The sequence below is a fragment of the Marmota monax genome, unplaced genomic scaffold, assembly GCF_021218885.2.
Source record: "Marmota monax isolate L192 unplaced genomic scaffold, Marmota_monax_Labrador192_F-V1.1 WCK01_AAM20220418_F8-fsc00097, whole genome shotgun sequence".
NCBI classification, from domain to species: Eukaryota; Metazoa; Chordata; class Mammalia; order Rodentia; family Sciuridae; genus Marmota; species Marmota monax.
In genome coordinates, this window is record NW_026694162.1 from 2,324,692 (window position 1) to 2,350,410 (window position 25,719).

The following is a 25,719-nucleotide window of genomic DNA, read 5'->3' on the forward strand; positions in this document are numbered from 1 at the left end:
AATCATGTGTGTCTTAATGAAGGGGTATGTTCTGAGAAATGCATTATTAAGTGACTTTATCATTGGGCAAACATCATAGAGTGTGATTACACAAACCTAGATATTATGGTCTACTATACCCTTAGACTATACAACATAAACGATCATACACATGGTCTGTCACTTACCAAAATATAGTTAGGCAGCACATGTTTATTTTCTGAGATAGAAGATTCCAGTCTTCACTAATCCCCTGACCCATTATTTTTAATTAAAAAAAAAAAGTAGCATGCACTTTGAAAGCATCACATCTTCTTTGTCTTGCAGAGTATAACAAGGGAAATGCCGTAGAGAATAAAGTTATCTGCAATTAAATATATTTCAGTAATAATTATGTTCTTCATTGGAATTAGACCTTCATGCTCTTTCTTCAGTGTCTTTGTTGATCTTGTCTAATGGACAGAATACTACTGACCATGTTTTTGTATAGATTTAGACATATTCTTACAGAGTATAAAACCAGTTCTTTCAAGGGAACATAAAATGAGCTACTTTTGAGAAATGTTCATTACTGAACATTTAACTTGGACACTTACCCTGGGAATTTTATTTGGCCATTAATAAAACTGCTATCTATCTATATTCATCTTGGGATTATGCATGTTTATATGTTCAAGAAAATAAGTCTAAAAGAATATTTACCAAAATATTTACAGTATTGCTGAGACCTCAGGTAATTACATCTGGGAACTATCAATATAGAGCACACCAAAGTAAGAGAAAGCTGTGTGTGTGGTGGCACATGCCTGTAGTTCCAGCTCTTTGGGAGGCTGAAGCAGGAAATCCAGGAGTCCACAGCCAGGCTGGGCAACACAGTGAAATCCTGTCTCAAAAACAAAACAAAATCCCAATTCCATTACAAATACACCTATCGATATATTAAAAATAAAAGTTGGAGTTTTATAAACCTGTAAAATCAATCAATTATGAATGATGATTATTATATTTGCTTCTGAAATAAACTTTCAATTTGTTAAGCAACAACATTGGAAAACATTTATAAATGCATGTGGGCATAAATTCCATATACTGAACATTTATTTGAAAGACATTTTAATGCTTGTATTACTCAGATACTACCTATGACAAATGTGCTTCAATTGTAATTTTTTTAAGCCTTAGGACATTTCTGAAACCAAATTTCCTCATGTGAAAAAGTCATATTTGAACCTCTTTCTCCCTATTTCTCTCCTTGAAAAATATACAAGATAGATATTTTCATTCATAAAAAATACAACTGATTTTTTGACAGGCAATCAAAGTCACATTTGTGTCATCAAATATACTATAAAATAAAAATACTGTACACTCCAGTTCAAATAATCTCAAAACATAAAAATTTTATTGATTGAAACCAAATAACATAGTCATAGAAAGAGAATACAAAATGTATCTGATTTGAAATTTTAAGAATGCCCATTTAGTACTCATTACAATTGTTTTTATTCATGATCCAAATCTATCTCCCACACTATGAAATAAATCATTATTAATCTGCAGTACAAAGAAAAGCACACAAACCTGGGACTATTATTAAATCATTAAACTCAGAAGCAGACAGAGAAGCTCACATTGGAATTAACTCACATAATACTGCTAGCTCCATTTTAAATTTATTTCTGATATTATTTCTCAATCAAAATACATTCATCATAGGAAAAATGACATAATGTCTTTGCATGTGGTTGTTTCTTAATTTTATTAACGTAATAAAAAGATCTACATTCTGTTAGGGTACCCATTATACTATCTATCTATGGTCTCTTCTTGATACAGAAAGAGATAATCAAGCATGTAAAAAATAAAGAGGTGAAGCAACAATATGACAGTAAAAATAATATGGTATTCACTTTTGATTTCTCTGAAGTAAAAGTGTTTTTTAACAACTGCTATTGGCTCACAGAACTAGAGAAAGTATATTAGAACCTCTGAACTCCTAACAGTGATCTCCTTTGGCTGTTATTTGTCTAAGAAGTGATAAGCTGTATAATTTATAGAAAGTAAGTCACTGAATCCTCCAAAAAATACATCCAGGCAATCTTTCTTCAATGCAAAATAATGAGGTGGTGGGAGTGTGATGAAGAAACCAGTCTTCACAAACATCATGTAAGAGAATCCAGCTGTGCTTGTATGGTCTCTAGCTATTTACAAAGAAAAAAGAAAAAAATACAGAAAGTTGGTGAAGGAAGAGAAATTCATATGAAGTGTTGTTTAGAAACATGCAAATAAAAGGGAAAGAATGGCACCAGCAACTTTGTATACCAAACTCATTCACATAGAAATAAAAATAGCACTTAGAATATTTTTCTTTTTATTTTAACATATTAGAATTTATGCTTGCTATTTAAGTTTTCAAATTTGTAAAAAAAAAAAGGGGGGGGGGACTTGTAAATACTACTGTTTTAAATATCTCCAGCTGTTTCATTTTAAATATCACTACATGATAAGATTTTTAAGTTGGGGCATATAGGGGGAGTGCATTTTCCTGGATTGCAAAATCAGTTCTTTCAAAGAAACATAAAATATACTCAAAGATAAATCACAGACCTGGCATCTTCCTTTCCATGTTTTCCTTTACTCTTGGACCAAGAAAACAAAGTATTTCACATGGTCTATATTAAAATGTCAGTGTCTAGGGGTCTCACATTGTGCAATGCTTAATGCTTTACATTAAAGCAACAATGCTATTGCTTTAATTAAAACCATTTTCATTTTCTTCATGATTTAGTTTTTCAGATTCTCTTCATCTTGCCTATGCTTCCTACTGTGAAACATAAGATGTTCAGAAGGAAAATTTAAAGAAGTTAGCTCTGTGATAGACATTTAAAATAAATAATTCATAAAAATGAAGGAAAAATTAGGAAAACCCTTATATATCAGAAAATTATTTTTAAAACACAGACCTTGTTATAGAAATCAAACAACTCCTTGTGATCGAATTCCACAAGAATTTTCTCTAGGCTCTGTAATGAAGGAAAACAAAGAAAAAAATAATTTAGTTGCACATAATTTACACTGCACCTTTTCTATCTAGCTATCTTTAGAATATGCTGTAATATTATTCTGAGTGTTTTCCTTTTTAAACATACCTACTTTACTCAACCCCACAATTCCTAGAACTCACAAATGCACTTAATAAAACTCCACTTTAACAAAAGGTTTCAACTTTATCAGAATATATGTTCCTTAAGTTGACTCCACAAAGGTTAATAAAATATAGGCCAGCAAGAGAACAATTTCATTGTCTATTTTTTTAAGACAAAGATAATACATAAGATTATATTTCATAGTTCTCAGCAGTCCATTTGAAATCTAGTAAATATCATTACACAAAGATACTGGAGGTGGCATATCTGATTGAACTCATTCAGCCATTAATGCCTCACATCAGCACAGCTACTGCCTCCAAGCACTAATCTAACAGTTATGATCTTAACATGCTGAGATTGTTACCTTCTTTAATGTACAGACTCAGCAAAAGTTAACAATTAACACAACATTTTCAAAGCCAAGACTTGAAACACTCTCCTTCATTTCACCTCACTTGCATTAGACAAACCTTTATGGGTGATATGGTTGATAAGTAATACCGTATATGTATGTATGATGATGCTGTAAAGTGCAACATTAAAGTAAACCCAACCTTATTTAATTCAACCTGCTTTCGGTTGATTCTATAATCTGAGGAAACAATTCTAGCTAGTTGCTAAATATTATTGAAGTGTGATTATTTTATTCAATATTCCTCTGGGGAAGTGAAAATTAATGGGGACAGAATTTCAAGAATGTGCAGCCTTGCCCTGATCCTTCTATTAGGCTAACATGACATAAAGTGGTTACTGTGAACTAAAAAAAAGTTGCAAAAGGCAATAATTAGTGTACTTAATTCTAGATCTCAGTTTCTATGTTTCCTTTTTTTTTTTTTCTTTTTTTAAAATTTTTTTTGTAGGTGTAGATGAACAGCATGCTTTTATTTTATTTTTACGTGGTGCTAAGGATGAAACCCAGTGCCTCACACATGCTAGGCAAGCACCCCGCCACTGAGCTCCAGCCCCAGCCCTGTTTCCTTTTTTTTCCATCTCCAGAAAAATCAACATTTTGAAACCAAGTTATCTCCAGCTAACTCCAGGAAAATCAATGAGGCTATGTAAAGAAACAGCATCTTATACTTCTTCGTGAAGACTAAGCACAAAAGAACAAATTTCACAGTTCTTAATTTTCTTTTATACATTCATTTAAGTAGTCAATCTTTCAAAAATGAAGAAACATAGACCTGTAAAGCCTCATCCGGTAGGAATGATATATTATGAATGTTATGTTATATTAGAAAAGTAAGTTGGTAATTGGCACATATTATTAAATCTCCAAAGGTTTAACCAGCATGCCCTAGTAATGATATATGTTCTCCTAGAAGTTAAAGGGGCACAATAGAACTAGATTTGCCCTTAAGATTTAGGGAAGGCAAGGCAATGTTTCACCTCCTTGCCAAGTTAAGAGAAAATAAAAGCTGAACCATTACGTGAATGATTGATTTTTTTTTTTGTATCCCTGCAAGCAGCACCGAAGACAGGTTCTTGTTCCCTGCATTTTACTTTGTTTCAAGGTGGTATTCCCTAAAATGTTACATTGAGGAAGGAGAGGGGATATACCTATGAGAACACATTTTTTAAAACAACAATAGCCATAGTAACATTAGCAAAATGGTAGATTAGGAAGCTACAAGCTGTCCTTACCCCACAAAGACAAAATAAACAATATATAGAACCAGATCACTTCTGTGAGAACTCTATAGAGACTAGCTGAGAGCCACAGAACTCTAAAAATCACTATAAACCCAAGAATCACTATAAAACCAAGAAGAGATCCCAGGGAAAGCTATACGAAGTTTTGCAGTATTCAGTGCTTACATTCGTGCACCTCTATATGGCATAGTGGGACAACCAGGGAGAAATCCCTCATACTGTGGCTCTTCTCTCAGGACAGAAACAAAAGAATGAATCAATTGTCCAATATTCTTTCTTGTCTGGGGGCTGCCCCCGAAAACTGGTTATCCTCTCACTTTACTGAAAGTACTCACAGGACCAGCACCACATTTAAAAGGAATTTAAAACAGAGGTGAGCACTATATTAGAGTGCTCTGTGGAAGATGCCAGAAACAATGTATCAGAAAGTTTGAGAGGTCCTGGAGGGCACCTAGCTAAGATGGTTGGTTATGGCCTTCCCTCTCACAAAGCCAGTATGCAAAGACTGGGAGTTGTTTATGAAAGTGTCCACCTCTTAGCAAAAAATTACAGGACATACAAAGAAGCCAGAAACATGACCCATTCAAAGGAACAAAACAACACTCCAAAAATTGAGTCCAAAGAAACCTGAAGAATTTAAAGTTTGTCATAAAGATGCCCAAGCTCAGTGAATTACAAGAAAACACATATACAATGAAATAACACCAGGAAAATGATTTAAGAACAAAATAAAATTTCAGCAAAGAGAAAGAAACTATACAAAAGAATTAAACTGAAATTCTGGAGTTGAAAAATACAATAATTGAACTGATAAATTCATTAGAGGGACTCAACAACAGACTTAAATGGACTCAATGAAGAAACAGTAGACTTGAAGACAAGGCATTTGAAATCACCAATTTACAGGAGTGGGAAAAAAAAGGAAGACAGCCTAAGGGACAATATCACAAAAATCAATATATGTATTATGAATGTCCCTGGAGAAAAAGAAAGAAAAGATTTGAGAGCAAGAGAAAGGGGCCAAGAAAGCAGGAATAGGGAATGTGTGTGTGTGTGTGTGGGGGGGGAGCAGGGGATAGAAACATTAGGAGATCAAAAAGGCCTCACTGAGATGGTTAAGATTTAGAAGTCATAAAGTAATCAAAAGACAACTTGCAGACTGGGAGAAAACATCTGCAAAGTATAAATATGATAAGAGTTTAAGAATTTATAAAGAACTACAAACTTAATAACAAAAAAGAGAACCCCATCCATTTAAGTGATTATAATAGACATTTCTCCAAAGAAAATTAAACAAATTGCAAATAAGCAAATGAAAATATTTTCAACATCATTAGTGACTAGGGAAAAACCAAACCAAAACTACAATGAATACCATTTCACACCAACTATAAAGGGTATAAAAAATGAAAGAAAATAAGTATTGGCAAGGATGGAGAGAAACTGGAACTCTAATATATTGCTGGCAGAGAATGTAAAATGAGTCAATAGCTCTGGAAAATAATTTGGCAGATCCTGATAAAATTAAAACTTACTGTATGTGACTCAGAAATTGCCCTGCTTGGTTGCGTCTCTGTGTGTGTGTGTGTGTGTGTGTGTGTGTGTATCCAAAATAAATGAAAACAGAGACTTAAGTGGATAGTTGTATGCCAGTGTTTGAAGCAGAATTATTTATAAAAACCAAATGGGAGGGCTGGGGATGTGGCTCAAGCAGTAGTGTGCTCGCCTGGCATGCACAGGGTGCTGGGTTCAATCCTCAACACCACATAAAAATAAAATAAAGATATTGTGTAGACCTAAAACTAAAAAATAAATATTTAAAAAAAACAAATGGGAGAAACAACCCAAATGTCTATCAACAGATGAATGAATGAACAAAATGCAATTATAAATGCAATGCAATATTATTCAGCCATAAAAAGAATAAAGTTTTAATACAAGCTACACTGTGAATGAAACTTGTAAACATTATGTTAAGTAAAGTTAGCCAAGTATAAAAGAACAAATACCTTATGATAACACTAACATTAATCTAGATATCAAGAATAAGTAAGTTTACAGACACACAAAATAGATTAGATATAACCAAGGGCTGAGAAGAGGGGAATGGGGAGCTATTGCTTATTACATACAGGATTTGTGTATAATGATGGGAAGCTTTGAAAATATAGTGACGGGTATAGCATTGTCAATGTAATTAATGACACTGAATTGTAGGCTTAAAAACAATTAAAATGGCTAATTTTGTTAAACAGATTTTGCCACAAAAAAAGGAAGGAAAGGAAGCAAACTTGAAGATAACTAAGGGAAGAATATTCCAGGAAGAGCGCTTGATATGTCTGATAAATATATCTTGCTTCTGAGTGTCCTTTTCAGGAACTATGTTGATATTTTTTCTACTTAACATCCCCACAGGACTAGCATAATTTCACAAAGTAAGTTCATTCATTCATTTACTCACTCAATTCATTAGTTCATCAGCTATTTATAGAGTTTCTATGGTATCTTGATAAGTGTTTGTTATGGGTAGTCCTGGCCCTTTACGGGATTCAGAATCTGGAATTTGGAGTGGAAGCAGGGAATTAGTTATCAGACTAAAAACTGTCTTAAATGTAATGAGATAACAAAATACAGAGTTATATTTCTTTATAATAAAAGGTAACATCTAAAAATTTAAAGCATGACCTAATAAAATCAGTCAGATTTTTATGGTTTGGATGTGAGGTGTCCCCCAAAAGCTCATGCGTGAGAAATGCAAGAAGGTTTGGAGGAGAAATGATTGGGCTGTAGCCTTAACCTAATTACTTAATTAATCCCTGCTAGAATTTACTGAGTGGTAACTGGAGGCAGGTGGGGTGTGGCTGGAGGAGGTACTCACTGGGGGTGTAGTTTTCATGTATATTTGTATCTGGCAAGTGGAATCTCTCTCTGTTTTCTGATCATTATGTGAGCTGCTGCTTACAAATGCCACACTCCTCTGCCATGATGTTCTGCCTCACCTTGAGCCCCGAGGAATGGAGCCATCCTTCTAAGGACTAAGACTTCTAAAACTGTGATCCCCAAATAAACTTTTTATCCTCTATAATTGTTCTAGTTGGGTCTTTTAGTCACAGCAGCAAAAAAGATGACTAAAACACACATGAATAGGGATATGGAAGGAGGGAACAGAAAAGGGGTTTAGAGCAAAGACAATTCCAGAGGAAAGAAGATGAGTGAAGAGTCTGCCATAGAAAAGAGCTTGGTGGGCAAAGGCCACAGAAGGGGTAGGATTTAGGAAAGAAATGTAGCTAGAGAGGAACAAGATACAATACTGCTCCCCTGAAGAAATACTCCAAAGCAGTCAGTGCCTTTGCAAAAGATATTTAAGGGCACATGCTGATGTAATAACAGTTAAGATTTTGATGAAAATATGGTAGAGGAAGCAACATTTTAACGAATATAAGAGACATTGTTGACATTAGTACATTTTTGTATGTGCTTACCATTCTACAACCGTCAGGTTAAGTTCTATTCATGTTAAAGTTCTAACTCCTAGAACCTCGGAATGTGACTGTATTTAGAGATAGAAACCAGAGGTAATTAAGGTAAAATGAGGCCAGAGAGCGTTCTCTAATCCAGCATGACTAATATCCTCACAAGTGATGAGGTCAGAGACACATATTAAAGAAATAATATGTGAAAACCATGAGGAAGATGGTCATTTACTAGCGAAGGAGAGAGGCTTTGGAAGAAACCAACCCTATCCACATCTTGATCCTGGACTTCTATCCTCTTGAATGGTGAAGAAATGACTTTCTGTTGTTTAAGTCACTTTGTTATGGCAGTACTAGTGAACTAATTAAGGCCCTATCACCTCCTTTGGGACAGACAAGAGATCTACATTCTGAGATCAATGGAAATTCACTGGATAGTTTTAGACATAAAAGTGATACAAGAATAGTTACATACTAACGACTTACTTTGACTTTCTTTATTTTTTAATGGATTAGAATTGGACAGCTTGCATGTGGAGAAACCACTTAGGAGGCTATAATTGCATTAGTCCACACAAGAGATAGTGATTTGATCTAACACGATGGCAGCAGTGATAGAAAAATGTAGAAAAAAACTGAGGTTAAGTTTAGAGATACAAGAGATAGCACTTGGCAACAGATTTGAGTTGGAATTGGGAGGTGGTGAAGGAATAAAAGGAGTCAAGAATTACATTCAGGTTTCTAACAAAAAAAAAACCTGGATGAATGGAACTGGGATTAGAAATACTAGTATAATGGATCTGAAGAAGGTGAGGATAAAAAGTAGTTTCAAGCACAATTAACTTGGTATGTCTGCAAGATTTCCCTGAAAATATAAGAAAATAAGTCTGAAAAGCTGTAAAAGAGATTGAGTTAAGAAATATACATTTGGAAGTCTCTGATAAACTGACGATACTTAAAACTATAAGAGTGGTTGAGATTGCTCAGGAAAAGAATGTAGTATGAGCCTAAGGCTGAGCCCTAAGCAACTCAGTATTTAGGGTAGGTAGGTTTCCAACAAATGTTGAGTATCACCAGGTTCACAAATGTTTCTGGCATGGTATTTTGAAATATTCAGTAAATATGACATTGCAAAATATATCGGTAAGTTAGTATACAAGCAATAAAATAGGGTGTCTTACTCTTAAAATGCTTCAATCCTCCATTGTGTATAAAACTCATTGAAGTCACTATTATTGTTAACTAAATATACAGAGACTGGAAGATTTACTATCTCTGTCTTTTCTGCCTTATTATAAAATTATAACTAAGAATCCACTTAGGAAACTCATTACTTATATTATCTAAGTGAATCTCACACATTAATACCAAACTTTAATTTAATACCAGAATTTCTATACTTGATCTGAAAATACAGCAAAGTAAAAATCAAAGTACAAAGATTAATAGTCTGCCAGTGTCTTAAGAAAGATGTATTTGTTCATCCATTCCTTTACATTTTTAATTTGTAACCCTACCTACAATCACCTGTATAATGGTGATTGTAGAGACCCATTAGCAAAATTCCCATGGAAATAGAATTTAATAAGGTCTTCAGAAAGGTCTTACTTGATGAAAGCTGACGCTAAAAATATCTTCCATTTTCCCATTAGTTAGGAATTAGGAACACAAATACATTTTTCAAGAGAGAAGTGCACTAACCTCGTCACAAATTATACAAGCAGAAATGTCTTCTAAGTAAAACAGATATAAACTAGATAAGAATTACACCAAATTTACATTGCTTAGCTATTAAATTTAATCTGTATTTCAGAATCAGAAATGATAAAATTATCTTTTCACTCATAAAATCAGGAGGTAGAAAAAAATACCATAAATCTCTTGTGCAAGTCAAATCTAAAAATACTATGCTAGGTATTTAAAGAGGAAGTTTTCTTTTTAATTGTAGAAATGACAGGTGGAGAAAAAATTTAGGTGATTATTTCAAGTCCTACTCAATGGGTTTATTGAACAAAAATCACTATACACTATTATTTACTAAATAAACATTTCTATAAATTATATTCTCTATAACTACATATAATTATATGTATAATTATAGATAATTGTAAATATATTCCAGTATTATTTGTTGACTATTGTTCAATAATTAGAAATATAATTTCAGCTCCCACCACAAACTGACTAAATCTCAAAACTCTGCCCATACATCAAAGTGTTAGCCACTTCTGTCATCCATAATATTCAATCAATTAGTAAATATTTAAAGAGTAAAGTACAAGTGTTCATAATAGAAAGATGCAAAAGTCATGGGAAGGAATATACTATTTATTGACCAAGGAAAGACCCTTCTCTATGTTTGTAACTAAGTTCCCGAATATGGGAAGAATTTTATGGGATAGTAAGCCAGAAACTGATCCCCTTTCCATCTGTGGAATCAATCTTGGCAATCAAAGGGTTCATACATGTTACAAGGAGCTGTGATTCAAAGTTTGCCAACTTGAGAGTTACATGCAAAAGGATCCTCGGCAGAGGGCAAGAAAAAATATCTACTTTTCTGTGAGGCAGCTTACTTGCATCATGTCGAAGACTTTTTTTTTTTTAGTTCTATGACTCAAGAAGATTGAAAAGTATACCTGTATAGGCAATTTAAACTAGTGAACTGAGGTAGCTAGAACTACAAAGTATCAGTAAGAAAGAGCTCGTGAACATACTCTATATACAAAGACATGAAAAATTATACTCTATATGTATAGTAAGAATTGTAATGCATTCCACTGTCATGTATTTAAAAAAATAAAATCAATAAAATAAACCAAAAAAGAAAGCAATCACAATAATAATTTGATATATGATATACATAGTAAATATGTTACTACATATTTTATATATAATAAGATAAATGTGGAAAAAAGATAAAAATAAAAGGTTCATCACTGAAAAAAATAAACTTGAAAGAAGTGATATCTCTGTAGAACTAATAACAAGATAGTTTATTTGCAAAGACTTTTGTGGGAATAAAATATATACTTACAGATAAAAAAAGAACTTAACACCAAAACCAAACCAAACCAAAACAAAAACAACCCAATCAATAAATGGGCTAGGGCTGGGGTTGTGGCTCAGTGGTAGCATGTGTGAGGCACTGGGTTCTATTCTTAGAACCACATAAAAACAAATAAATAAAATAAAGGTTTAAAAAAAAGAATGCTTAAAATATAAATAAATCGGCTAAGGAGCTGAACAGACACTTCTCATAAGAAGATATACAATTGATTAACAAATGTATGAAAAAATGTTCAATATCTCTAGTAATTAGAGAAATGCAAATCAAAACTACTCTAAGATTTTTTCATCTCACGACAGTCAGAATGGCAGTTACCAAGAATACAAACAACAATAAGTGTTGGCAAGGATGTGAGGGAAAAGGCACAGTCATACATTGCCGGTGGGGCTGCATATTGGTGCAACCAATCTGGAAGGCAGTATGGAGATTCCTTAGAAAACTTGGAATGGAACCACCATTTGCCCAGCTATCCTACTCATTGGTGTATACTCAAAAGACTTAAAATCAGCATACTACAGAGACATAGCTGTGGAACCAACCTAGATGCTCTTCAATAGATTAATGGATAAAGAAACCATGGTATACACACACAATGGAACATTACTCCACATTAAAAGAGAATAAAATTATGGCATTTGCAGGTAAATGGATAGAGATGGAGAATATCACGCTAAGCAAAGTAAACCAATCCCTAAAAAATCAAAGGCTGAGTGTCTCTCTGATAAGTGGATGCTGATCCACAGTGGGTGGCGGGGGGGGGGGCATGGGAAAAATGGAGAAACTGTGATTGGGCAAAGGGAAGAGAGGGGGAATGGGGGCAGGAAAGATGGTGGAGTGAGATGGCTAGGTACATTATGACTGAACATATGGTGCAACACTACATAGTGTACAACCAGAGAAATGAAAAGTTGTGTTGCAATTGTGTACAATGAATCAAAATGTATCCTGCTGTCATATATACCTAAGTAGAATAGATTAATTAAAATTTAAAAAAAATTAAAAAAAGAAAGAGCTTTAGAAATAAGCTCGCTAAACCCTCTTACTTATTATGAGGAAAGTAGTATTCACAAAGGCAAAATAAGTCACAGAAAGTTTAAAGAGCTGGGACTACTCAATGTTCTTTCCACTGTATTAATGTGGTAGTTTAAGCCTGTCGTGGCTTTTCATCTGAGTATCAAGATGATTTAGAGAAAAAAACTCTGCTCCCCCATGAGTTTGCAAAATTATTTCCATTAATTACTCATGTAACACACAAATATATAAAAATTGTGCCAAGGATAAAATTTTTGATAAATAAAGCTGATAAGGTATTAAGCTATTTTAAGTAATAGGAAGTATTAGTAATTATAATGTCTTCCATTTTCCAAAGATCTTCTGAAAAAAATATAATTAAATTTCATTTGTTTTGGTTATACTAATAAAAACAAACCAAAAAAAAAAAGCTCCACTGTAAAAATTTCACATAAGTCAACATAATATTGCCCAGTTTAAATTTCTAATTCTAATTAAACAAATTAAAAAATGTTAGCCCAATGAACATACTACACAGAAATGGAGCAAGAAAAATTGGTTACTTTCATAAGAATATGGAGCTGATTTTTATGCCTCCCTCAAATCTTGTGGTTCTACAGACTTTTCATTAAAATACTGCCCAGTCCAGAAGTTTCCAAAAATTCACAGGTATGACCCTGCATCATGAAGAGGACAGTGCCAAACTGAAAAGAACATATATATAACAGATAGGGGCTGAGGTTGTGCTCAGTGGTAGAGCATTTGCCTAGCATATGTGAGGCACTGGGTTCGAATCTTAGCACCACATATAAATAAATAAAGGTTCACTAACAACTTAAAATTTCCTTTTTAAAAAAAGAACACATGTAACATACATGAAATACAACACACAAAAGGCACTTTCCTTGAGGTTAAATCAATCAAATTTTTCTTTTTAAATCATTGAAAAGGACAATTTGACAAAAACACTTATCTATTTAAGAATATAAGCAGCATAAAAAGAAAGCAAATTCCAAGCTCATTAACATGGCATTTAAAACTTCCAAAATTTGGTCAATGAACCCTACTGACACATCTTCCAGCATCCTTAAATACACTGCACACACTGGCAGTACTGAAGTACCAGGGTGTTCTACATAATGCCCTCTGGGTTTTTCTTCATGCTGTTCCCTGTATTCTCTTAACAGCACTCCCACCTGCACACATGCATACATGTGTGTTATTTCATTTGGCTAGATCCTTTCATACTTGGTACAGCTGACATCATATCATTTTCCCCTCAAGGGAAAAATATCATATATAGAAACTATCAGGATAAGTGAATTTTGTCTGATTACACAAATTTGTCTAACTACAAATATTGTAATATTTGACCCAATGATGATATCAGTCTCACAACTCTTGCTTACATAGAAAATAAATGGGCTAAATACTATACTAATTAAACTCTAAATATTGATTCTCTACAACTTGAAAAATGGCTTCTCACACTTAAAGACTCCCACCACGAACTAGTTAAACAGAAGATTTGGAATTTTATACATATTTGGCTGAAAAATGCAATGGTCTTAGCTACTAACACGACAACAAATTATTTTTGGTCAGAAATCTTACAAAAACCATAGAAGAGTGTTCATGAAATACATATATTCACTAAATGTTAAGTCAGATATATCTATTTTGGCTGTTAGGACATTTGACCTGTTATCTGTATATGCCCTTTTCATTCTGGCTAAAATGATTGTTTTGCTCCTGTATATTCAAAATAATGTTTGGCAGTCATATCATCACCATATTTTCCTTATTTTAAAAATACAATGTGCTATGCATGAACAGAACAAACTTGAAGCCAATCAAAATGTACTTCTTATAATATTCATTAACTGTAATTTATTATGTGTGTGCTGATATGTCATTATGATTTTCAGCTTTGGTACTGAAATATTTAGCTATGGTTGCTGAATATAATCAGCAAGATAAGAGGTTTTGAATATGATTACATGAAGCTCTTTAAACAGTGAGAAATTATGTTAAGAACAGTGGGTTAAGAAGAACAGTGACAGTTTAAAAATGGAGCTCCTCTGTACTAAATAATATGGATGATGCTATATTTTTTTCTGGAAATTATAATTTATTATAATTATAAGTACTTATCTTATTACTAAAACATTATCATTTAATAGCTACATTAACTTCTCAAAACACGTGTTAGTATGCTAGCCAAGGAACTGTGGGTAAATTACAAACACCAAATTGAAATCGTATTGTTTCCAGTGTGTAGTTTTAAATACTCTGAGCTCAGTGCCCAAACTGGGGTTTCTCCTTTCTTTATTGAATTTATAGAAAAATTTGTATGATGAATGTGTATTTTCAAGAGCTATTTTATATTAAAGAGTATCCTAAATTAAATAATCTAATATAATTCACAGTGCACAAAAAAGGCAATTAAAAACATGCTGGGGCTGGGGTTGTGGCTCAGTGGAAGAGCACTCACCTAGTAGGTGTGAGGCACTGGGTTCGATCTGCAGCACCACATAAAAATAAATAAATAAAACAAAAGTATTGTGTCCATCTACAAAAAGAAAAATATTTTTAAAATGTGCTGGTTTAATTCTTTTCTACCTTGTGCTATCATATAATTCTTCAAGGAAATAGGACTAATATATGCGCATGAGTGTTAATATCACAATTTAGTTACAATTTACACTTCTTTTTTTAAATTTGTTTTTTAGTTTTAGGTGGACACAATATCTTTATTTTACATTTATGTGGTGCTGAGGTTCGAATCCAGGGCCTCATGCATGCTAGGCGAGCACTCTACCACTGAGCCACAATACCAGCCCCACAATTTATACTTCTTATCAGCTAATTGAAAGCTCTGTTTTAGCAAAATAAAAGGGGCAAGTTCCATATTTGCTTCATGTTATGAACTGCCCTAAATTTATCATATAATGGGCAACTGAAAATGGGCAACCTTGCGGTTGCAAAGGCTAGCTTTGAACTCTCTATCCTCCTGACTCAGCTTCCCAAGCCACTAGGATTACCATGTACCACTATGCTTGGCATAATTCTTTATTTTAAAGTGTGTAATTCAATACTTTATTGTATTCACAAAGTAGTACAACAATCACCACAATTTATTTAAGATTATTTTTATCACCTCAAAAAGAAATCTCATGCCCTTAGGTACCATCTTACCAACTTTCCTATTCATCCCTCTACTTCCACCTCCCAGTTCTAGGCAACCAATAATCAACCTGAAAACAATATAAATTTTAAATATAATCACATAATACATGGCCTTTTGGCCAGTTTCATTTATTTAATCTGTTCTCAATATTTATCCACATTGTAGTATTTATCAGTATAACTTCTACTAAGCAAAACAAAAAACACAATTTAAGTAATTGATTTGTTAGATTTTTAAATTCAGAATTTAAAGTAATCAGGCATGACACAAACATAATATATTTAAACATAATATGTAAAAAACAATGCTACTAGCATACTTTGACTTTCCTTCAAAAATAAGAAGATTTTTGACTCATGCTTTATATGTTCTTATTTGAAAAATAATTGTTATGGTTTAGATGTGATGTCCTCCAAAAGCTCACATGTGAGACAATGCACTAAAGGTTTGGAGGAGAAATGATTGGCTTGCAAGAGTCTTAATCCAATCAGTGAATTAATCCTGATAGTGACTGAGTGTTAACTGAAGTAAAAGATTGTAGCTGGAGGGGGTGGGAACTGGGGCATGGCTTTGGGGTATATATTGTATTTGGCAAGTGGAGACCTCTCTGCTTACTGATCATCATGTGACCCTCTTTCTTCTGCCATACTCTTCTGTTATGTTATTCTGCCTCACCTTGAGCCCAGAGGAATGAAGCCAGCTGTCCATGGATTGAGACTTCTGAAACTATGAGCACCTAAATAAACCTTTCCTCCTTTATGGTTGTTCTGGTCAGGTCCTTTAATCACAGCATTGAGAAAAAGTTGACTAAAACAATAATTGAATATAATTTTTTTCTTCTTCCTGGAAATTTCTTACTCATAATTTAAGACTCTGTGAAATGTTATCTCCTCTATGAATTTTCTTCACCCTCACCTAGCACTCCAGTTACTTGCTTTGGTTTTATAACACAGGGTCCTACAAGGGAGGCTTCAAAAACATTCTGTATGTTCCTTGAGGTTAAGGATAGGATGACATATGCATATATATTTCTAATCCCCAGTATCTAATACAGAATATGAACATAGAAGGTTTTCAATATACACTTTTGGTCTTTTTTTCCTTTTGTTTTGGTAGTGCTGGGATCAAACCCCAGGGTCTCCCATTTACTAGACAAGTACTCTGCCACTGAGTTATACCCCCAGATACAATATGCATTTCTTGAGTGAAGAAAAACATTTGTTAATTTTACCTATTAGATACTCTTGAGACACTTTGATGGCCGTTTCCTAAATTTAATGTTTAATCAGTTCAGTGAACAAAAGGAAAAAATGCAGACTATAAAACAGAAATGATAATCTAAAAGAATACTAGCAAACACTTAATATCACTTACTGGGTTCCATCACTATTTTTCCTCTAAAGCAAAGGGAGATCAGGTAATTTGATCAAGCTCTCATTTTTTATAATTTTCTACTACTTCTACCCTAAATCAGATCACCATTATTTCTAGTTTAGATTATCCTACCTGGTTCATTTTGCCCTTCATGTTCTCTTTTGTGCTGATAGGAATATCCCCTTACCTTGCCCCACTTCTAGTAATTTGTCTTTTATATCTCAGACATCTCTTCTACTAGAAATACTTTATTGACTCTACAGTCTGGATCTGGCATCTATTCTTGTGCCCTATTATGGCAATTATATTATTTTGTACTTTTTACTTATTTATCTCTGTTGGACTCTAAAACTCAAAGAAGGCAAAGATTGTATGCTTTGTCTTCAGCTCAGCTATAACCTTCAATACCTTAGCACATTGCTTGTTGTTTGTCTACAAAACTTGCTTGTTGATATGTGTTGAAAAAATGAAATTAGTTGTAATATTCATAAAATACACAATGTTTTTACAAATCAAAGCATCAAAACATATCTAGTAAGCTTAATTTCAGGGTCAGTTAAAGGAAATATATAACGAGAAAGTCAAATAAATGAAATAAAGAGGTCTCATACTTTACATAGGTGTTTTACATAGAACATTAAACCCTCCATTACTGTGGCATATGCTGCTGATAGCCAGATTCACTTTTGACATATGTTAATGCATATACATGAGAGCTTGATCAAATATGTAGATTTAACAGCCATTTAGGAGACAGCATACACAAAACTCATTGAGAAATGTGTGAGATAAAAGGAGTTAGGTATCAAAGACTTGTTAGGGAGGATAGGCTTGGACAATTGAAAGATGGGTAGGGCTATTCACTCAGATGGGATGAATTTGAGGGAAGCAGGCTTGGGGATGGATCAGAGGGTGGGAATTATGAGTTCAAGTTAATAAATATTGATTTTTAAGTATGTCTAGATAACCAAGTAGAAAAGGCCAATCAGGCATTTTAATATACAGACTCAATATTCAAGTTAGAGATCTAGGCTATAGATAAATACTCAAAAGTCCTTAAGGAAGGAGGAGCATTCAGGAATTCCTGTGATTGGAGCATAAAGTATGGTCCAAGGAGAATATGTTGAGATGATTAACAATAAATTCCAAAGGCACATCAATACCTAAGGGAATGCCTTGAGATGTAGGATAAAAACTAGAAAAGGTTTACTGTGGACCTTAAGAAAAAGAACCTTTCAGGAAGGGAAGAGTGATCAGGGTATCAATAGCTTCCAAGAAATCAACAAAGACAAAGGACTAATAAGTTTTTATTTTGGATTCAATGACAAGGAGAATGTTACTGACAATAGCAAAAAGTACTTTTGGTGGAGTGATAAGGAGAAGCCAAGTCTAGCTGAACAGAGGGGTGAGTAAAAAGTAAGGAAATCAAGTGACCAGGAGTTAGTAAACTATAGTCTTGGGGCCAAATCTTAGATGCTGCCAGTTTTTGTAAAAAAAGGTTTATTGGAACACAACCACACTTGTTCATTTAAGTATAGTCTATGTCTGTATAGCCTATAAGCCTAAACTATCTACTAGGTGGCCCTTTACAGAAGCAAATTTGCAAATCACTTTTGTAGACAAATGTCTTAAATTATTCATCTATTTACCAAAAGTGAGCTCATTAAGTTCACCACTGACAGTTTAAGGACCTGTTGTTTATATGTAAGTAAAAGTAAGTAAAATCAGCTGTTCTGAATAATGTTCACTGCCAATCTCTAGGTTGAAATGTCAGGATTTCTTCACTATAATCTAATACATTTCTGTTTTATAGGAAAGGTTGGTGACAGTTACAGAGGCTGCCAGATTCTATCTTTAGGATAAATAAATTCACCATAGCAGCTCATAGTTATATAAATTTCACAAACATTGGTAATGGCTTACATCATATGAACTTCCTTAAAAGGAAATTAATGTGATTGATACTTAAAAATGTATACTTAATGTGATTGATACTTAAAAAATTTAATTGTGCCCCACATTTTATCTCTTTTCTATAGTTTATAAGTAATAACTGTTATTTTGAACCATGACTAGTTCATTTCATGTATTCATATGAAGCAATAAAAACTTTTTTTGAATGTCAATTTAAAAACTTCAATTTACAGTAAGAAGCCAAAGGTTTGGATCAGAAACATCATAACGAGACTGTTCCACTTTGGTTTATTATATGTAGTCTTTGCCTGGAATGACTCATAGCATAACAAAGCTTCACAATTTGGTTTAATGTTTTGTATCTGTTAATGATTAGAGAGGCTAAGTGCCTCTTTAGTCGTTAATATTAATGAGTTTTGTGACCTAGGCCAAGTTAATAAAACAAACTTTTAAATATCCTGTTAAGATCTCAATAATAATTTTGAACTTAAGATTGCTTTATAGAATTCTGTTATAGTGCTGGAAAAATAAACAAAGGTTTCAGAGGCATTTCCTAGCCTATATAGGGGTGAGGGAAAACAACAGAAGGGTGAGAGCATTTAACCAACACATCACTTTTTGATTACAGGTCACATATGACTGCTTCACAATCACAAGTTAATGCAACAGGGAATTAAGACAGATTATTCCATTGATGGCTGGAATGTAACATAAAAACAGGTTAAACCTTTTTAACCCTAAAGTGACTGCAAGTGATTTTTACTTTCATGTCATATCTGGTTTAAAAAAACAAAACTGAGGGATTGGTAGGATTTACCAAAATAGTTGTGAAAAATAATTTACTCTTTTATCATAGAGTTGGGAAAAAGTCAATGATTTTGTAAAAATACAATGCTTGTTGTGGTGTTTAAGAGTATCTTTACATATATAATCAAAGTCCATTTTAATAGTACTATCAGAAATGCATGAAAAGTCCTGACATTTGGGTCACGTGAAAAAACTCAATATGTAAACTATTATAAACTCCAGGCAGAAAGCATGGAAAGGTTGGTCTCTCTTTTCACATAACACTGTTTCATGTTAAAATTGCAACTTTTAGCTATTTTTCAATGTAATACTCCAGAATAGAGAACACTAATAATACAAACTTACATTACTGTTTTGAAAGTAGTAAAAAATGTCAGTAAGAGAATGAGTCTGTGGAATTCATTTTACTGGTGACTGAATCTAGAGGTTAAGCCATAGTACTAATATCAGAAATATTTTCCCTACTCTTTTCAATAAACACATGAAAACAAAATGAAATTTTAACTATTCTGAGATTTTTAGGACAAGAACTTATTCACAGTAAGCTATGTAGCTACCTGGCATTTATAATAGTATAGATTTGCTTTAAAAAATCAGATGATGTCTCAGATCAAAAGAACTAGCCATATTTTGCATTTAGATGACACCTACTTTTCAAGGAGCTTAAGACATTTTGCAAAATCTGACAGAAATGTCTCCATCAAGTTCCTAACTAGGAAAAATATGTATTAAGAAAGTTAACTGAGAAATTAGCAATATGGTGCAGTGCTCAGAAGTAACCATCATCAAAGGAGATCACAATGCTCTGTCTGTTATGTAAACAAGTGAGCCTCAAAACTGCAGGCTTCTATTTTCAAATTAAGCCTTGCCTTGTCCTTTGCATTGCACTGTAGTTAATGGTCCCTCATCTTCTGGTGAGGAGAATGAGAGTTGTAGAAAATAAACTTTGCATGCAAAGTGCTTTGCTGAAGGTTACAGTAATGTTAGGTGCTGTGAAATGAATTGACAAATTATTCACCTAGATTAGTGAAGAGAAATACTGACTAGCTAAATTTTCACTAAGCAGTAATTTTTGTAGTTACTAAAGAGAACAACTAGAATACTAAACAGTACTATCATTTCACAATCCATTCAAAATTTGACCTGAATTATAGTTAGACAAATATGCAAAATAAAATCCTCTTTCTTCCTGCAGCACTATGTTCTGTAGTTTAACTGCTAGAATTCATCTAAGAAGAATGCACATGTTAGAAAGCAGGGCCAGGAGAATCCTAAATGCCAAGAGGCAGCTGGGATGTGAAATAGTTTGATTTAATTTAAGGGCTACTTCATTAAAGACTCTCAAACTCTGACACCCCACCCCCACCCCACCCCCGCAACATACATACACCTTGAAATTTGGGACAGAACCCAGGGGCACTCTATTACTGAGGTACATCCAAAACCCTTTTTCATTTTTTATCTTGAGATAAGGTCTAAGCTGCTTGGAGTGACCATGAATTTGTGATCTTCCTACTTTGGCTCCCTGAGTCATTCAGATTATAGGTTATATGTATCACCACTCCTGGCTTGAATCTCTGGCATTTTAAATACCAGGTATATATAGGTTCACACTCTGGATAAACTCCTGCTCTCCCTAACTCTTCATTTTCCCAGGAAGTATGGTTTCAAATACATCTTAGTATTTAATACAGTTCTCCAAGAGCAAAATATAAACTATTGATGTTCTAAAAAAAAAAAAAGCTTGTCTACATATTAGTGCACAGCTTTGAAATAATAAAACTTTTAGTCATGACAACCAATATCAAACCATATCAAACAATTTTTAAAATAATAAAAAATATTTTTAGTTATGACAAACAATACCAAATCCATATTAAACAATTTCAGTTTTTTTACTTTCTTAGAGTGATTAAAAGGACAATTTTCAAAGCATTGTTTTCAAATTTTAGACTCTTTTTAAAAAAGGAAACAATGGTGCCTAATGATACTTTATTTACACTGACCAGTTTTGCATGCAAGATTGTAAAAGATTTGTCCTAGAAATGTTGCCAAATACTGTACAAATGGGCCTAACTTTTACCTTAAATCATTTTGGAAAGGATTAATGAGGCTATGAAAATTTATTTTCATTTCGTTGGTACAAAATATAGAGAACAAAATGCACTGTATTTTTAGCTTATTCCAGAGTGAAAGACTTGGGAATACATAGACTTGACAACTAATACCTAAATAATAATCCGCTTTATGAGTACATTTATACATTTACAATAACTAACATTCTAAAAACCTGGGCCTTATAGGATAGGGAAGAAGACAAAGATGTCCACTTTCACTACTCTTATTTAATATTGTACTTAAAGTCTTAGCAAGAGCAATTGGGCAAGAGAAAGAAATCAAGGATATCCAAATTAGAAAGGAAGAAATTATCCATGTTTATAGACAATAAGAGTCTAAAAATTGAAAACCCTAAATACTCCATCAAAAAATTGTTAGAATTTATATAATGCATTTCTTGAAAAAAAATTAAGAAAGCAATACTATTCACAATAGCTACAAAAGTAAAATACTTTTAAGAATAAACTTAAAAAATGAACGATTTCTACAATGGAAATTATAAAATACTGATGAAAGAAATGATGAAGGATGTATAAACATATACACACTAAAAAGGAGATATCCTATGTGCATGAATTGAAATAATCAGTTCTATAAAACAATCATACTATCCATAGCAATTTAGAGATTCAATGCAATTCCCATCAAAATACCAATGACTTTCTTCGGAAAGAGTAGAAAAGTTCCAGAACAGCCAAAGTGGTCTTGAGGGAGAAAAATTGCTGGAGGCATCACAATATCTGACTTCAAGCCTGGTGCGGTGGCTCAGTTCTGTAATTCCAGTGGCTTGGGAGGCTGAGGCAAGAGGATTGTGAGTTCAAAGCCAGCCTCAGCAGTGAGATCCTAAGTAATTCAGTGAGACTCTGTCTCTAAATAAAACACAAAAAAGGCCTGGGGATATGGCTCAGTGGTTAAGCGCCCCTGGGTTCAATGCCCTGTACAAAAACAAACAAACAAAAAAGCCCCCTCTGACTGCAAAACAGAGTACAAAGTCAGAATAACTAAAACAGCATGGTACTGGCATGAAAACAATCACACAAACTAATAGAAGATAATAGAGAAATCAAAAATTAATTCATATTCATATAGCCAACTGATTTTTGAAAAAGGAACCAAGAATAAACAATGGGGGAAAAGACAGTTTCTTCAATAAGTAGTGCTAGCAACACTGGCTATGCATATGCAGAAGAATGAAACTCGATCTCTTCTTCCCATACACAATACATCAATCCAAGTGAATTAAGATTTAAATATTAAGCCCCAAACTATGAAATTACTATAAGAAAACAGGGAAACACTTCAAGACACTGGTGTAAACAATGTTTTTTTTCAGATAGGATCAGAAAGGCACTGGTGATAAAAGTAAACAGATAAATGGAATCATATTAAAGTAAGAAGCTTCTGTATAGCAAAGAAAATAATCAACAGAATTAAGAGACGGTTTACAGAATGGGAGAAAATATTTGCAAATTGTTCAAATTTATTGTAAGTGAAATAAGCCAGGCACATAAAGGACAAATATGACACATTATCACTCATTTGTTGAGGTAACAAGTCAATCTTATAGAAGAACAGAATGAAAAGAACTCCAATAAGAGACACTGAAGCATTTTTTTTTTTTTTTTGGTACTGGGGATCAAACCCAGGGCCTTGCACATATAAGACAATTAAAAAACTTCTTCTCAGCAAAGGAAACAATTAATAATGTGAGGAGAGAACCTACAGATTGGGAGAAAATCTTTACCACATGCAGTCCAATAAACAATTAATCTCTAGTATATATAAAGAACTCAAAAAACGTAACACCAAAAAAATAAATAACCCAACCAAAAAATGGGCCAAGGAACTGAACAGACACTTCACAGAAGAAGAAATACAACTGATCACCAAATATATGAAAGAGTGTTCAACATCTCTAGCAATTAGAGAAGTGCAAATCAAAACTACTCTAAGATTTCATCTCACTTCTGTCAGAATGGCAATCATCAAGAATACAGGCAACAATAAGTGTTGGTGAGGATGTGCTGAAAAAGGTATACTCATACATTGCTGGTGAGACTGTAAGTTGGTGCAACCACTATGAAAAGCAGTATGGAGATTCATCAGAAAATTGGGACTGGAAACACCATTTGACCCAGCTATGCCACTCCTTGGTTTATACCCAAAGGACTTAAAATCAGCACACTATAGAGACGCAGCCACATAAATGTTTATAGTAGCTCAATTCACAATAGCTAGACTATGGAACCAACCTAGGTGTCCCTCAATAGATGAATGAATAAATAAAATGTGGTATATACACTCAATGGAATATTACTCAGCTTTAAGGAAGAGTAAAATTATGGCATTTGAAAGTAAATGGTTGGAGTTGGAGAATATCATGTTAAGACAAATAAGCCAATCCTACAAAACCAAAAGCTGAATGTTTTCTCTAATATGCGAATGCTAATTCACAATAAGGCAGAGGGCACTAGGGAAGAATAGTGTTACCTTAGATTAAGTAGAGGGAAGTGATGGGAGGGGAGGGGAGGGGATGCGGGGATAGGAAAGATAGTAGAATGAAATAGATCTTATTACTGTATGTATATATGTGACTACGTATTGACCAATATGATTCTGCAACATGCACACTCAGAAAAATGAGAAATTATATCCCATCTATGTATGACATATCAAAGTGCATAAACACATTCTACTGTCAGGTAAAACTAATCAAAACAAATAACAAAAAAACCAGACACTGAAGCAGAGTGAAAGAATAACTTCTGGTTCTTCTTTAGCACAGTAAGGTAATTATTGATTAAAATAATCTGATATATTTCAAAATGACCAGAAGAACATGAAATTCTCAACACATAAAAATGATTAATGGTTGAAGAGACAAAAATGCTTATCATCCTGATTTATTACACAGGGAATATGTATGCTGAACTACCTTAATGTACCCATAAAGATTTATAAATATTATGTCTCAATTTTAAAAACCTGAAAAAATTCAGTCTTCAACTCTGAAAAAAATCATATTTTAACTGCTAATGATGAAATTCAGGCAGTATAATGCCTTCTTATAGTATTGGGAATTAAGAAATTAAATATTATGAATAAAATAAAAACATAGGTATGCCACTTCTAAATCCTTTTAGTCTTACCTTTGAAACTTTTAATGATTATTCTCTTTAATTTTTCAAAGGCACAGAAACAAATTTGTCCATAATATGTATTAAAGACCCCACTGTGTTAAAAACTATATAAGCCAATGCTTGGGCAGATTGAGGGAGTCTGTAGAAAACTTAATGGGTAAGTCTGAATTAAATGGAAGCCTAAAAATCTAGACCCAAACTGAAAAAAATAAGAGAAAACTATCAGAAGAATCATCTAGCATATAGAGACTGATAATGTGAGCTGTTGAGTCTGGCTTATGCTTGAAGTATGCTTGAAGCATGCTTGCAGCACTTGGTTGTCTGGCCTCAAACAAATTATTAACCACTTGGTGCTTACTTTCCTATCTGTAAAGCAAGACAAACAGTAATTTACCTTAAAGATTGTGTCAAGATTACAACCTAAACAGACCAATATCAATTGAGGAAATAGAAGAAACCATCAAAAGACTACCAACTAAGAAAAGCCCAGGACCAGATGGGTATACAGCAGAGTTTTACAAAACCTTTAAAGAGGAACTAATACCAATACTTTTCAAGCTACTTCGGGAAATAGAAAAAGAGGGAGAACTTCCAAATTCATTCTACGAGGCCAACATCACCCTGATACCTAAACCAGACAAAGACACTTCAAAGAAAGAAAACTACAGACCAATATCTCTAATGAACCTAGATGCAAAAATCCTCAATAAAATTCTGGCCACTCGGATACAAAAACATATCAAAAACATTGTGCACCATGATCAAGTAGGATTCATCCCTGGGATGCAAGGCTGGTTCAATATACGGAAATCAATAAATGTTATTCACCACATCAATAGACTTA

At 33.4% G+C, this 25,719-nt stretch overlaps 1 protein-coding gene across 1 annotated transcript in view; it reads right to left on the reverse strand.

Annotated features, from left to right (window-relative positions):
* Positions 1-1,353: 1,353 nt before the first annotated feature.
* Positions 1,354-25,719, reverse strand: part of Commd10 (COMM domain containing 10) — a 204,713-nt gene continuing 180,347 nt past the window's right edge. Inside the window, exons 6-7 of the mRNA XM_046465860.1 lie at positions 2,943-3,002; positions 1,354-2,180 (exon numbers count right to left, since the gene is read on the reverse strand). Of these exons, the coding sequence (XP_046321816.1) occupies positions 2,142-2,180; positions 2,943-3,002 (99 nt within the window). The 3' untranslated portion in view covers positions 1,354-2,141. The remainder of the gene's footprint in view (positions 2,181-2,942; positions 3,003-25,719) is intronic.